Below are 15,935 nucleotides of genomic sequence, written 5' to 3'. Positions count from 1 at the left end.
GATAGTTGCAGTTTTGTTATGTAATAATGATGAATACTAGTAAATGTTTTCTTTGTAAACTTGAGAATTTTCATTGGAAAGAATATAATATAATTACATATTAATATTATCTTGAAATTTTAATCCACATATTGCAATTTGTTAAAAATAATACAAATGCAAAAAAAAAAAATTATTTATTGAGATCTAAATCTATTGTATCAAGCAAATAAAGTAAAAATTGATAAAAACGAAAAGATGGAATCAGTTAAATATATTTACAGCTCAGTGGTCAAGTGATGCGATCAACGGTTTAACCGATCACTTTGATGGATGGGAAATTGATTGGTGATCGATGACCGGTCACATCTATAGGTGCACGGATCGGTTCAGGTACTGAATTGATTAAAATATCCCTACGTAAAGCATTCTATATATTTTTACCCTGTATATAAAAACTATGTGACAAACTATTGAAAGGTCAATCAATACAGGTTTCACCGTAGCACTTATGAAATGAACTCAGATTATCGTTTTACTATGACAACAGACAAACTGATATTTTAAAGAACAATAAATTGTGCCCAAGTTTCATGACAACATGCAATAACTCATCTCTCTGTTCATAGACATGATTACAAAACACTCCCCCGTAAAATGTATACCATTAAACTTCCATATTTACTTGCTTTTATCCAATGCACTTATAATCATTATCATCTGGCAAAGCTTATAATTACTGTGTGAGTGTAAACATGACCAATTATTTTCATGGATAAACAGTATATATAACTACATTTACAATATTCCTATTATTTCAATGTATTTTTGTAGTTGAATTATGCATATATTACCTTTTCATCTTTTTGTGATATTAGACTTTATAAGTATCTGACAAGAGATGATTCATTCATGTCAAAAACTCTCAAAATTCACTTTTTACTTCTTATTAGGGAAGAGTTCGAAACCACATTACTAATCTTTGTTTTGGTTGTCACACTTTTGAAATAAAGTAGATTTTCATTCCTACAAAACCCACCTAATTGTCACATTCATGTTTGTTGTGGCCCTTTAAACTCTAACTAGAAATATAATTAAAAGACACAGTACCTGAACCGGCTTGTTCCCATTTCGCCTTAGCTGTCAAATTTGGTAGATAATTTTTTTCACATTTCGCCTTAGTAAAATTTGGAGTAAACTAAGGCAAAAAGGGAACTTATGTAAAAATGTAATTAAGTGCTACTTTGTGTTTTTGTAGCAATTAAACTTTATATACACATATTACAAGAACGGATATGTAGATCTTGTTTGATGGTATTTTTTTTTTGTTTTTTGTTTTTTGTTATTTCATTTATTATTTATTCTGTGAATTATTAAGTGGAATTTGTTGGGTTTTTTGGTCATTTTTTTTAAGAATGGACTTTACCCCCTCTTTTTTATTTGGTAGATTCTATCAATAATAAGTGTGAATAACAAAATTCAAATTAAACATGAAAATATGATATGAATGAGCACTTTCATAATAGCTTGACACGTCCTATTTTTTGAATACACAGAAATAAAGAGGCAAATTAAAATCTACATTAACATACAACAAAATTGAGAAAAATCGTTATAAATCATGATTCCAGCAGAACAAAATTAAAAACAACTGCGGAAGACAGTTTCAGACTGAGCACAGCAGCACAGTTGTGAAGGTTCATAGACCATATATAATATTCAATGAAGCTTCAAGACGGCGAGATTGCATCTCCAAAGTAGATGCAGTTCTTCTCACTGCAGTAGTACATATGTAAGACTCAAGATGGCGACAATATCTGGTTGTGACACTAGCATACATGTGCTTCAATGGTTAGAATTGTTATAGAATTTTTAAGGACAAAATTGCAACAAGTTACAAAGCTTTAAGTATAAGCAAATTAACCTTTAGTATGTTTAGATGGTTAGCTTACTTCGTTTAATTAACAATTATTTATGCTCCCCAATAAATAATGTCAATTTATTGTTACTGAATTTGCGAATAAATAAAGAATGTGAAGATAACATGTTTGTAATAAGTACTTTGATAATAACTTCATTAATTTAATCCAATCCTATATGCATATTCACTCATTAAATTTATTTTTAAAATATCATATTTCATTTTTGAACTAAATTTTTGTTTGGTTTTTTTTCTTTATTGGTCCCTGAATTGTATGTACTCATACACAAAAAATAAAATTGCATATATTTTAAAAGTATTTTTTTTATATTGAAAAGTATTCAAAAACTTTAAATTTATAGCTTAAGAAGAAGAAAAAAATGATAAAAATTGATTTAAATGTTTTGTCTTAATCATTGTGACAACACCTCACTTCGTTTTTACAACAGAAAAATATATAAATTCCCATTTCGCCTTAGTACTTTTTTACCTTTTATCACCTGTAATTCAGAGCTAAGGCGAAATGGGAACACACCCCTGAACCTATCCTTGCAACTATAACTGTGATATGTCAAGGATTACCTATTGGTTACCAATCAGTAATTGATTTGTCAGACCCGGTGTTCATCCTGATCACATGACCACTGATCGCTATACATATTCTATGGATTAGTTTGTTATTAACTAACATGATATAAATGGAGATAATTTGATTTCTTTTCTTGAATATTTACTTTTTATAATGATATAAAAAATGTTGATTTCATATTTTAAATTCAAAGTAAATTTTAAATAGCGTGAATGGATACATTCAAATGAAAATTCCAAAATTTACATGAACCAATCATCTGCCATTATATATAACAAAACTGTGATAGACCGGTCATTGGTCTTCGATCTGCAGCAATCATTCCATCACTGGTCATCCATTTCTCAAATACTGTTGTGCAGATTGGTCAGGGATTTTTCATCTGTTTCACAACCGAGAAACCATTCATGGTCAAAATATTAAGTAAATCATCTAACAGGAAGTTGGTACCATTTCAGTCTAAATTCCCCAATATCATACCTATATAAAGCTGTGTTCAAAATATCAATTATCTTTGATGAAGATTGAGTTTGTGGACAGTCCCTGAACCCAAACATCTAATTATAATGACAGATCAATGACCCATTATTTCCTGACCTTGATGGAACAATAGCAACTAAATATTAACCATCTGACAAAGATGTACAAAGGAACTGAAAAAGGCCTCCTTTTTTCAAAAGGTAGTAAAAGACAATAATATTCCTTTTCTTTTAAATATTTCAAATTCACAATGTACTTTGATTTAAAAATAAAAAATTCCCATTTTGAATTATGTTTAAAAATGTTATTACAAAAGAGAGAAAAATAGTTAAATTTCATTCAAAAGTCATAATATTCAATTAATTTGTGTAAAAATGTAAAAAAATGGAACTAATCATTATGCAAAAGAAACAAACCTCTAAGCATTAACATATGGCCTAAAATAGAAGGATCAGGGATCAATTAAACTGATTTATCTGTCATTGATTGATGAAAATAGTGTTCACCTGAGACCAAACAGAAGTGATCACCAAATTAAAGGTTTGGTTTAATAAATCAGCTGATGATAAATGGTGATAGCAGCCACATGGTGTAAAATGAAATGTGAAACTGATTGATGTTTAGTATCTGTAGTTGATTGGATAGTTCAGGTATTATTATATAGATTATATATATGGAAACTTTTACGGAATGTACATTTTACAGAGTGTAAAAATTTTGATTATTCACACTAAAAAAATCGGTAATTTCACTCTTTAGGACTTTCTTCCCCCAAAATATCACAAAACATCACAACACAAATATCAATCCGCCGTAAAATTTAGGCTAAAAAGAGGAGGAAATCTATATAATAAATAGGATAATCAATTGGTTATTGGGAATAACCGAAATATGACCACTTGCACGCGGATTAAGTTCTGCACACTTGTTCAAGAGTAACCAAGGGAACCAAGGTTATAGCGGTAATCAAAAGAATGTAATCCAAGGACAAAGACCAGACATGGAAAACAGACATACACAACAAAGAACATAAAGTAACTAAAATCATACATGGACCAGGTGCACCGGTAGGGTAAGTGTCCTCTGCTTTTCTAGAAACACATGTCGAGTTGCTCATAAAAAGTCAAGTCCAGGGTAGACAAACGAGGAAAGGGAAACTATGACCCATTGAATAAATAAGTTTTTATGGTGCTGATGGATACACCATAATGATCCTAGGCGTTGTTCGACACTCATGATCAAATTTTGATTATTCACTCTTTCCAATTAGTTATTCTATTATTATTGGTCAGAGTGACAGCATTCACAACTTAGTAACAGGCAGATGGTCTTATTAACAAGTTGTGCATTGTTCATGAACTTCTGCTTCAGAGCTTACACTCCTTGAGACTTTTAGGTTTCCCGCATGCATGATGCCAAGACACACACTAAACACTCACCAAAGCACGATAAACAAACACTCCCAGCATGCATTTAAATGAACAATAAACGAATGCTCCTGGCGTGCGGTTAAACACACGATAGACGAACGTTCGTAACGTCCGTTTAAATGAACGCTCCCATCATGCGTTTAAAAGTACGCTCCCAGCGTGCGTTTAAATGAATGCTTCTATCGTGCGTTTATCATGCATTTAAACGAATGAAAAACGATGTGTAAACGCATGATAAATGATGCACAAATGCTAAAATGGGAAACGTGAATGTCTCAAGGAGTTCAAGTACCAGTCTTTCTACTGAATGTCTCAAGGAGTTCAAGTAGCAGTCTTTCTAAAAATCAGAAAGAAGGTGATTCATGCATGTCAAAAAACCACAGAATCCAGTTTTTTATCTTGTTCAGAAACAGTTAATGATCACAAAACCAGTCTTAGTTTTTAATTTGGTTTTTGTGCTTTTGAGATAAAAAATATATTTAGATTGTACATGAAATTTGCACTTTGCAAGAGTTATCTTTCTTGATTTAGATACATTTGGTTAATTTTAGTGGGAAATGGAATGTTTGATATTCTAAAATGTGTAGATTTAAGAGATTATCGTTATGTGAAAATATAGCATATGTAGAAAGAAAAAGCATCATTTGTTTTGTGGGTTTTTCTTCACAAGGAATCACATTACTATTGATAGTATGTGACATTTATATGGACTTGTACTTAAATCAACAGGTGTAAAATGAATTAAAGGTTCAAAAAGGCTATAATGCAAGACCTTAATAGACCTTAATCTTCTCCACTGGATCCCTGATTTACTACTTGTATGACCAAAAAGCACAATTGGAAAAAAAGTCTAACCTCTACATAGGAGATTGAGAGATTACAAGTAAAATTATACTAACCTCTATTCAACCTTGTATGGCCATTATAATGAATGACTATGTGATATTTGCTCGCCCACAACAGAGTAATTATATATCCTCACTTCCTGCTAATTGGGTAGAGAAAGGTTAAGTATTTTATGCTAATAATAAGTGTTTTGGATTCTGCTTCATCACATGTAGAGTCCATGTGACCATGAAAATAAAATGATAAATATACACTAAAATACAGATAAAAATACAGTGGAACCTCACCTAACTGTCACACGTTGGGACCAGAACATTACTGAACTGTCACAACTTGGACCAGAAAATCATGTCTAATAGATTTGGTTGATGAACAAAGACAAAGTTAGGCCTTTCTTGACCATGTAAACAATGTGTCTAGTGACCTTGACCTTTAACCTTTGACCTTAAAATAGATATGATTACATTTTGTCAAGAACTAAGGAGAACAGGTATATCAAAGACACAACAATCACACCGGGATGAAAATGTCAGCCCAAGGTCACCCATTGGTCTTCACTGAAGATTGTATAAAGTTTAGTTTTTCAATAAGATGCTGCATCTATAGGGTTCATAAGGACTTACAGATTAAAATTAAGTACATTTTTACTTTCTTGTTCCAAAGTCCAAAGGGACATAACTCCAATAAAAATCAGTGGCTCACAAATTCCTACTAAGTTTCATGAAATTTTGTGCAATAGTTTCCAAGGAGTTGTGCTTACAGATAAGGCAAAACAATTTGTCTCCAAAGTGGAAAGACAAGTAATTTCTACTTGTTACCTTGATCTTTGAAAGTGTCAACTGATTCTGTATGGCTGAACTAAAAGTAAAAATAGTTACCATAGTAACCATAGTAACATGAAATAGGTTTCACTGTATCAAGTTAACAGGAAATTTTTTATAAAAAAAATTCTGCTATCACAAAGTTTGCCATTACTCCATTATTCAAATGATTATAGATCCAATAATAAAGCATATAAGCAAGTGTTTCCTTAATGATGTAAAGATTCTTTTTATACCTGATTAATCTTCCGAAAATTGTTTCCTCTCATGTAAGATAAGATAAGAGTTCACAGATTTGTGACCATTTCTGGACATGAGCAATATGTAAAGATACTATGGAAAGAAAATCAAGGCAATATGGATCTGAGTGATAATCATATAAATAAAATTCAAGGGAAATAATTACACACAAGGAACATAAAATAACAAAAATAAACATGTACAAAGAAGCAAAAACAACAGAGCAACCATGACGCCACTAAAAACTGGGAGCATGAACCAAGTGCACTGGTAGAATAAGTGTCCACTGCTTTACTAGTAACACAAAGGGGTAAACGATACATAGGATAGAGTTCAGAGATTTTTGACTTTTTCTGAACATGAGCAATACGTAGAGAGTTGGAAGTTGTGAAGTCAGTGAACTTAATATGTATTATTATCATATTAAACATGGCAATCCATGAACACTGGGGCTTATTGTGAGGCAACTCCAACAGTAGAGTCAAGTCAATATCATGGTAACTGAATGATGAATCCATGAACACTGGGGCTTATTGTGAGGCAACTCCAACAGTACAGTCAAGTCAATATCATGGTAACTGAATGATGAATCCATGAACATTGGGGCTTATTGTGAGGCAACTCCAACAGTACAGTCAAGTCAATATCATGGTAACTGAATGATGAATCCATGAACACTGGGGCTTATTGTGAGGCAACTCCAACAGTACAGTTACAGTCAAGTCAACATCATGGTAACTGTATATAGAGTCCAGTATTATCATCATCATGGTAACTGTATATAGAGTCCACTATTATCAACATCATGGTAACTGTTTAGTTCACATGGTTTGCTACTACAAGTATTGAACATTTATTTTTACCCTCTTTCCTATGATAATAACAGGTTTTTTTACAGTAAAGAGTAACATGTGTCACACATAAATTTTTTTTTATGTATTTTAAGAGATGAAAATTTAAATAGACCAGGAGTTCTAATTTACTTTCAACAGTGGAATGAAATGGACTTTTCTATGTTTGAAATAAATGGCCCATGTCTTTGAGAAGGGTCAAAGGTCCAGGACCTACTGGTAGGTAATGACCTAGGTCAGAAATTGAAGGTCCTTGCAGACAACTGGTCCAATCTTTCTACACAACCAACACACACACATTTGAATATTTCACTTCTGGTTCATAACCCCACAAAGTAAACAAGTATCCCCTCTAACCAAAGTCCATCTACAAGTAAGAATATAAGACCTATGGGAGTGCCAGACACCCAAGGGTAAGATATAACTGTTCATTAGCTATTTCCCAACATTGCATGCTGGTGTTTGATTCTTTATCGTACACTGAGTTAGTTTTCTGATAAATTATTTTGAATTAATATGACATACATTTAACAGCTGATCATATAATGTATCAATGTGGCCAGTGATATGTCACGACCAGATGTAAAATATAGGTCTTTGAATAAACAAACTGCATGGAATTATCAATTAACAGATATTCCTGTTAAAGTTTTTAAATGAATGTTGATATTGGTAAGATAAGAACCACAAGTACGTGACTTCAGTCTGACAGGAAATGTTCTACCATGCCAATACCCAACATATCACCAGTGACATCATACGTGGAAGTACTGTTGTTCCTGGAGTACCAATTTCCGTGGTTTTCGTGAGTAGGCCAAACCACGAAAATTGATTCCCAACGAAAAGGAGATTTCCATTGATGTGTATACTAAACACCTCAAAACCATAAATTCAAGAATCCTCGAAAATGTGTTTCTTTCACAGTATCAATAAATAGCCTTAAGTTAATAACAAGGTTTATACAGGTTACATAATAGTGAAAACAGTAATTTATTTAAAAACGAAGCAATAAAATAAAGCTGTAAGTAGATAGAAAACACAGCACTTGTATAAGTAGACAGAGTGTTAGATATCACAGCACTTGTACAAGTAGATAGAGTGTTAGAAAACGCAGCACTTGTATAAGTAGACAGTCTTGGAAAACACAGCACTTTTCTCTTTTTTGTCTCATATTAAAGCTTGGTATAACTAATTTGTGGCAAAGTTCAATTGATTTCTTGCACTTTAACCACGGGGAAATAAAAGGTTATAAGTAAAGTCCATGGTTCTTTATTGGAACAGACAACTATTGTACACTAGTTATGAAAAAAATGATATGGGAAAAAGCTGTTTTCAGTAACATAACACAAGTTAAATAAATATACTGAGTTATCCAAATAAAAATCTAGTATGTGTATAAAGCAGCATCTAATTGATTTGAAGAGAGAATAAAAACTTGTTATCTTTGAATAGCACTAACACATCAATGCAAATTGAGAAACTTTTTTTTTTTAAACGCAAAGTATTTATTGAGTTTCTGCATATTTCATGTTCCATACAACTATATCACCATTCAACAGTTTTTAATGATTCAACTTAACAATACATGTTGAAACATGGTGTCAGAAGTTCAACTTACCCTTTTGTAATAATTAGCTTGATCAAAGCCAATATATTGTTTAACCCTTTGCAGTTTCCGCAAATGTTCCAACCTCTCTTCAGAAATATCAGGTGGTGTAGGAGTTACTGGCCTTGGGGGAGGAGTTATGGAACTTTCCTTCACACCTGGTTCCCTGTTTGATACAGGTATCATTACATTTGTTTGTTCTTGATTTTTGGTCAGATCTCTACTGTAGTTTTCCACCTAAAAATATGGAGAAAGATTGACTGATTGATTGTTGTTTTACATTTCATGGCAGATATTTCATACATTTCAGGAAAGGAATGTTTGATATTAAAGGGATCAAACCCTGCTGTGTAGTAGTCTTACATGCTGAACAAGAATGTGCCCGTTCACAGGAGCAAGAACCTACAGGGTTTGATACAACCACGGGGGTTGGGGGCAATTGATACACCCACCCCCACCTGGAAGTAAATTGAACAACTGCTTTAACTCATGAACATTAACTGCTTTTACTTTGAATTAATGTAACATGACAGATAGAAAAAAGACAAAAACTTCAGTCCTTTAAACTGACCTCGCCAAATACCTCTTATGAACTTTGACCTGAATCAGATGAAAAAGTAGTTGTTGACACACACTTAATTCCAACTGAAACATGGATGTCTTGCAAGAATATGACTTACATTAATCACTCAGAGTGAAGTGTATTAGAGACTATAAAATCTTTGGAATGCTTGACAAAAAAGATGGATAAAATAAAATATTACTCAAAAGAATTACTTTAGATGCAAACCAAGTGCCAGTTTCAAGGACTATTTTGGTGTTCCAGAGAGCATTTAAGCATTACCTTGGGGTTAGGAGATTAGCTGGGAAATAAATCACACTTTGTTCTCCAATAAAGTGTGGAGTGTCCACGGTGACTATTCTGGTTAATAAGAATGGTTCCTTAAATCCAAATTAATGATATGGTCCAAATTAGCTACAGCCAAAATGTTGGTGAAAAAATGTTTGAACCCATATGGAATCAATAATTAAAGGTCCGTGGTCACCTAAGGCATCTATGTACCTGTGACTGATAAATTTATTACACTTTCTAAAAACATCATTCTGTGTAAGAATCAGGCAATGAATGGCACATCATTTTTCTCTATTTGCTGTTTTTTGCCTTCATGATACTCAATACATCTAAATACAACCCAAACGTTGTTTAAATTTGTCCTTAAGCACATGTGATGTAGATATTTTTTTATTGCTTTTATAGGGAAAAAGTGCAGGAAAACTTTCCTGCTATTTTTATAAAGTCCTTCTCAAAAAAAAATTTGACAAATCAATATCTTTACTAATATCTAAAGATCCTGGATCGCTGACCTAGCTTTACTAGTCTCTAAAGAGTCTGGATCGCTGACCTGGTTTTACTAGTCTCTACAGAGCCTTGATCGATGACCTGGCTTTACTAGTCTCTACAGAGCCTGGATTGCTGACCTGGCTTGATAAGATATATTTTATTTTTCGTAACAGAAACCATGTATTTTACAAGTATATGGATTGATAGTCAGTCTAGTAAATTCTGAGAAGACGGTTCAATGTAATGAAATAAAAAAGAACAAAAATCATCCAAGAAGGACAATTACTACAGCATGGGTTAGCAACAGAGTTACCAGATTTTGTATCTAGTGAAAAATTGACCAGGCAGATTTCATCATTCTGAACACTCCTACCCCAAGTCAGAAACAAGTTAACTTTACAGTTTTGGAGACAAATGTGAAAACCTATGTCTGACCCCTTTCTTCTATTTTTAGTTACGGTGGCCATGTTTTTAATGGGTCAACAATTGAAGCATAAGCTTTGCGCAAGATACCCTAAGGAAGAACCATACCAAGTTTCAGTAATTTCAGAGAATATGCTTTAACGGAATGTCCACAACTAAGACAACAACAGATGGACACCAAGTATATGTCATTGTTAAAATTCCTAGTAAGTTTCATGAAATTTGGTGCAATAGTTTCCAAGAAGTTGTGCTTACAGATAGGGCAAAACAAATTTGCACACATTTTGCAAACAGAGAAGACCAATACTTTAATATTCACATGACACAGAACATGAACTTATGAAATAGAACTCCAAGTAATTAATAACACATCTGTAACATTATACCTCCGGATACCTACTGGTATTGACTTGAGAATCCACTCGAACCTTTTAGTTTTTTCTCACATTTTCAATTTCAAACAATCTGATTGGTCAAAATTTTATGAAACAAGGCACTGATGAAGATATATCATTAATGCAATTAAACTTTACACAACAGCATTTATACCTGTAGTTGTTTTCTGACTTATTCTTTTAAAGGTACACATTTTACTAATTTGTTGTGAGAATTAATTGACTGTAACTCCCTAATACACCTCTGTTTTTCTACAGATATCTTAACTTGATCAATGAAACAAATAAAAAAAAATCATTTTTATGAATTGCATTATGTTTCTAGTGTATAACTTTTCATTACAAGAACACTACCTATCTAATACAAAAATGTCACATAATAAAACTGACCTGTTGTGAGAAGTAAATCATCTGCAGCTCTTTTTGAGCTTTGTATTGGTTGAGCTGCTGATAAATGGATTTACATTTCCACATTCTAAAGTAGGTTTGTATCAACACAGCAGCTTGACTTTGGTCCATTCCTTTCTTTGCATACAGATCTTTGGCTATCTTCTGAGCCCTATGGGATCTGAATGCTAAAATTTTACAAACAACATATTTTCAAGATACAATACACATGATATATCTTTATATTGTAAAGGTACTAATATTTGTGAACATTAACTGTCATGATACATTTTCATCCTGGTCGGGGGATATATTCACCATACCTATGCTTGTTATATTTGTCAAAATTTCAATACTTCTGACTTACAGATTGGAATTTGTTGATTTTAGTAAAAACTACATTTTCAACAAAAATTGTATGTTTTGTTTAAAATCAAATTCCCGGTTTTAGGGTTATTTAAGAATAATAGGAGGAAATGATGGGGCTTCAAATTTTGTTTTCTAAATTTTACAGGGTATATTAAACTTTTAACCAATTAAATGAAAAGGGTTTAATTTTAGTTCTGGAAGCCAAAGGGGTTCATGAATTTTTTTCCTAACTACATGGAGTGGTGCCCAAAAAAAGAGAAATTCAGGAAATTATCTCATATCTTAAAAGTAAATGACCAGTCCCTAGCTTAAAAAAAAACACTACAAATATTGGTATCCCGGAGATCAAAAGCAAATCCACAATACAATACATTATGATGAAAATATGCAGAGATAGAGTATATAGAGGTGCAGACAGCCATTATAAGAATGAATGAGAAACATTTATCTTAATTTGCATTTGAAATAATGAAATGATAAAATCAAAATGATGACCCACAAAATAAATAAGGATGGAACCATTTTATCTTGAATGTAAATCATTTACTTTATTAAGACATTCATAGTTTATCCTAATAATCTGAAAATATCTTCTTTTTCTACTATTTCTTCTATTTCATTCTTTCTTTTATTTATATTATACAGAAAAAGTTTCTATGTTGAATGAATATCAGAGGGAAAAACTGTAGAAAAGGTTCATTTAAACCTGCATGATAAAGCTTGGAAAGATGTGGAATTATTTGACAGCACCCCTGAAATGGCTAGCAATATAAACAGTCAATAACAGTACATATAAAAGTCAACTCAACAAGAAAATTATGCGATATGCACAAGAAATTTAAAGCATGTGAAAAATTCATATAAAATTCTTGTGAAGGTTCAATTAACATGAATTTAGTGACCTTTTGTTAAAATTTATTTGCTTGATTCAGGTGAAATCATGTGAAAATAATTTGCCTGTGAAAGTTCTATAGGGTTATGGGTAGAAGAAAAATGAGCTGAGAGGAAGAAAAATTTTAACACAACGATCAAACATCATGATCATGCAAAACATAACGATTTAAATGAAATGTTAATAATTTTAAGAAAGAAAAATAGAGAATTAATGGAACATTAAGTGATATCCCGCTGTGTAATGGTGAAAAAGGGGGATGAGGAAACGGTCAAAATGGCATTAAACTCAGAAAGTACATTTTGCTGAAATTGAATTAAACCAGTATATTATGGTACTATACAATTGTGCAAAGTTTAAAAAAAAATAATTGTCAAAGACTTCCTGTGGCATGGTTTAATAAAAGAACACTATTATTTAAGAAATATCAACATCCTCCTTAAATTTATGACATAGAAGATGTACATGTACAGTACCTGAACTGATCTCTGCAACAAAAATTGTGATCGGTCATCGATTACCGATCAGTTTCCAGTCAGTCATCGATCCATCAAACCAATCTATTAAACCAGTGATCGTATCATGTGACCACAGAGCGGTCGCTGTATTTTACTCTTTTTATTGTTTTCTTTGTCAATTTAACACATATTTACATAATGTAATATATTTAAACATCAATATAAATACTTTTATTTTACATTTATTTTATTTCAAACACATCATACGTCATTTTACATAACAAAAGTGCGATCAGATCGGTCACCAGTCATCGGTCATCAATCCGTCAGTGATCAATCAGTCAACGGTCATCGATCCGTCAAATTGTTGCACGGATCGTTCAACGACTGTATCACCTTTTCTTATTAAACTTTACTGAGACTTAGATACATTATACATGTACTTCTGATTAAAATATCATTCCAAGATTTGCAGAAAATTACTGTAAACAGTATTTTCTTTGAAAATAAAATCGCAAAATAAAGCTTCAAGTAGATATATATATAGGAAATTGTAAAAGAAGTGATGCAGCATTTTAATAAATTCCTTCCATGAAAGAAAATTTCTTCAGAAAATTGTTTGCCTTGATACGTGGCATTATGTTAACCACTTCCTCAAATTCCGAAATTTAAACAAAAAATTTCTTTTCAAAAATAATGAGCTATCATGTCTTATCACAAAAGGAAACAAAAATGCCTATTCAAGAAATTGAAAGTCTTGGCAAATTATCAGCCACAAACATTTGCCTGCCAGCATTTTACAGGTAATTAAAATAGACCTCAGGTAAAAAATGTCACTGAATCAAACCAAAAGAATGAGATATCTATCACTTCTTTTTACTTTAAAAAAAAAAGCAATCCTTGATTCTACATGATCATGTATGTATGCCTGACAGTCAAAGTCATAAAAAAAAATTTCAAAAACCCATAAAATACAATAAAAAGGCTCATTAAAACAAGTTCTTTTATGTTTTTGTTTTTTTTTTTTCAATGATGACCTTGATTTTACTGGTAGAACTTCAGCATGCAAATGTTTATAAATCCTCATGGACATGGTTTCTATGTTTACAATCAAAGACTAATTTGCACATAAACATAGGTTTTTTATTTTTTTGGATGAACTTTTGCCAATTAAAAGATATTTCATGCCATACCTGTTAACCCTCCCATAAAATCAATTAAAAATCTTTCACATAAAAGTGTAAAATTTGTGGGAGGTTTTCAGTTTAAATCAATATATATTTTCTGTGGTAATACTAATTAACTGAATTTTTACAGAAAAAAATTGTTTAAAAATCTGCCACATGCGACAATAGGGAAGAATGTTCCAAAGAATAACAGATTTTTGCTCATAACTCATATTCTTTGAATGTAAACATATTTGTAATAGAAATACGGAAGTAGATAGTATCCACACACCAAGAGAGCATCTGAACACACTTCTACAATTTCAACCTATATCTAGCAGTGAACCTACATGCGGAGGACATTATACAAAGAAATAATTTACCTGTCCATGGTTCATTGTCTGTAGAAATAACTTATAAATTACAAAGTCATATCTTACCAAAACACGTGGAGAAAATTATATCTGAGACATTGAACTCAACAATATATAATTTACACTAAACAAACAATAAATTTCATGGTACAAAAATGAGTCTTACCAATTATATACCGATTTTGATATTTAGAGAGAATAACATTGAGACACTGAACCAAACAATTTTGTTGTAATTATAACAATGCTAAACAATGTAAATAAGCAACTTGTAACCATAAGTCCACCACCGCCGCTAAAAGTGTTGATGTGCAAAAGTCCGATAACTTCTGTAAAATTTGTCAAATCAAAATTGTGGCTCAATATGCTTAACTACTAATGGGGACTGACAATCCTTCAAAATTAAAAAAAATAACCAACAAATGGTTTCCAATGAGTTCCGTCCATAAGTGTGACCAGACAGACAGACACCAGTATTTTCACGTCCCCTTCCGTGTAGTGGAGGATGACAACAAATATATTGGAAAGAGAATTTGTACCAACACTCCTAGTATCATCTTAATGACCTCACGTGTCAATTTTCAACAGACAATTAAATACCTAATACAGACTAGAAATTAAAGTGATAAATAAGAAATTGTTCCATAATTTACATATGATGTACTTATTAGCACATGTAATGAACATGATAGAGTTCAGTTATCCTAAACTGTGGTAATTGGTCTAATTGTACACAGAGTACATGGGGAAAGTAAAATTAGACTTCAATGAACATGTTATTATCATTCACATTTGTAAGAAAAATGATTGAGATGAGTGAAGTGCAAAAATATAATTCTTTTGTTGTAATGAGGAATTTAATCAGATAAAATCATAAATTTCAGGACATCAATTCCACAATTTTTAGCTATATGTTTTATGGTTACACATTGGACAGTTCCATTAGAATAGAGAAAACCGTATTTGAAGTCAATCTTGATTTGACAGTGGCAAATACTTGTTTTCCACTGTTTAATCCTTGATTGATGATTTCAAATCTTCAAACACAATGTGATAATCTCCTTATTACAATGTACTAAACAGAGCTTGATCCTCAGAGATTTATTTTGTAATTTGTTTAGCAAAATGAACTATATCAAGATACTCTATTGTATTTATGATCAGAACTGTTCCATAATTAATCATGTGGGGGTCTGAATGTATGATATATGATAAATCAATGATAAGGACTGTTTCAAAATTAATCATGTGCTGGATTAGGAGCGGATAAAGTGTCCTTTTTTTGTACAGAACAATAAAGAAAAAAACACAGGTTTTAACTTGTGAATGGAGCAATAGCAAAAAAGAGCCTCCAAACCCCATCTAT

At 31.9% G+C, this 15,935-nt stretch overlaps 1 protein-coding gene across 14 annotated transcripts in view; it reads right to left on the bottom strand.

The window, feature by feature from the left end:
- The window catches only part of LOC148599179 (myosin-IIIb-like), a 93,481-nt gene that overhangs the window by 15,807 nt on the left and 61,739 nt on the right, over positions 1-15,935 (bottom strand). For 12 of the 14 annotated variants that reach the window (XM_088558397.1, XM_088558407.1, XM_088558399.1 and 9 more), the window contains 3 exons: positions 14,579-14,596; positions 11,314-11,498; positions 8,776-9,000 (listed from right to left, as the gene is read on the bottom strand). In XM_088558397.1, coding sequence (XP_088414523.1) covers positions 8,776-9,000; positions 11,314-11,498; positions 14,579-14,596 — 428 coding nt within the window. The remainder of the gene's footprint in view (positions 1-8,775; positions 9,001-11,313; positions 11,499-14,578; positions 14,597-15,935) is intronic. The other 2 variants (XM_088558403.1, XM_088558412.1) reach the window with 1 other exon arrangement.

This window comes from Perna viridis, chromosome 13 (assembly GCF_037379345.1).
Source record: "Perna viridis isolate PV_CMFRI_1.1 ecotype Kerala chromosome 13, ASM3737934v1, whole genome shotgun sequence".
Classification (NCBI taxonomy): Eukaryota; Metazoa; Mollusca; class Bivalvia; order Mytilida; family Mytilidae; genus Perna; species Perna viridis.
The sequence above is the reverse complement of the archived record's forward strand: the minus strand, read 5'-3'. Positions and strand labels throughout refer to the sequence as shown.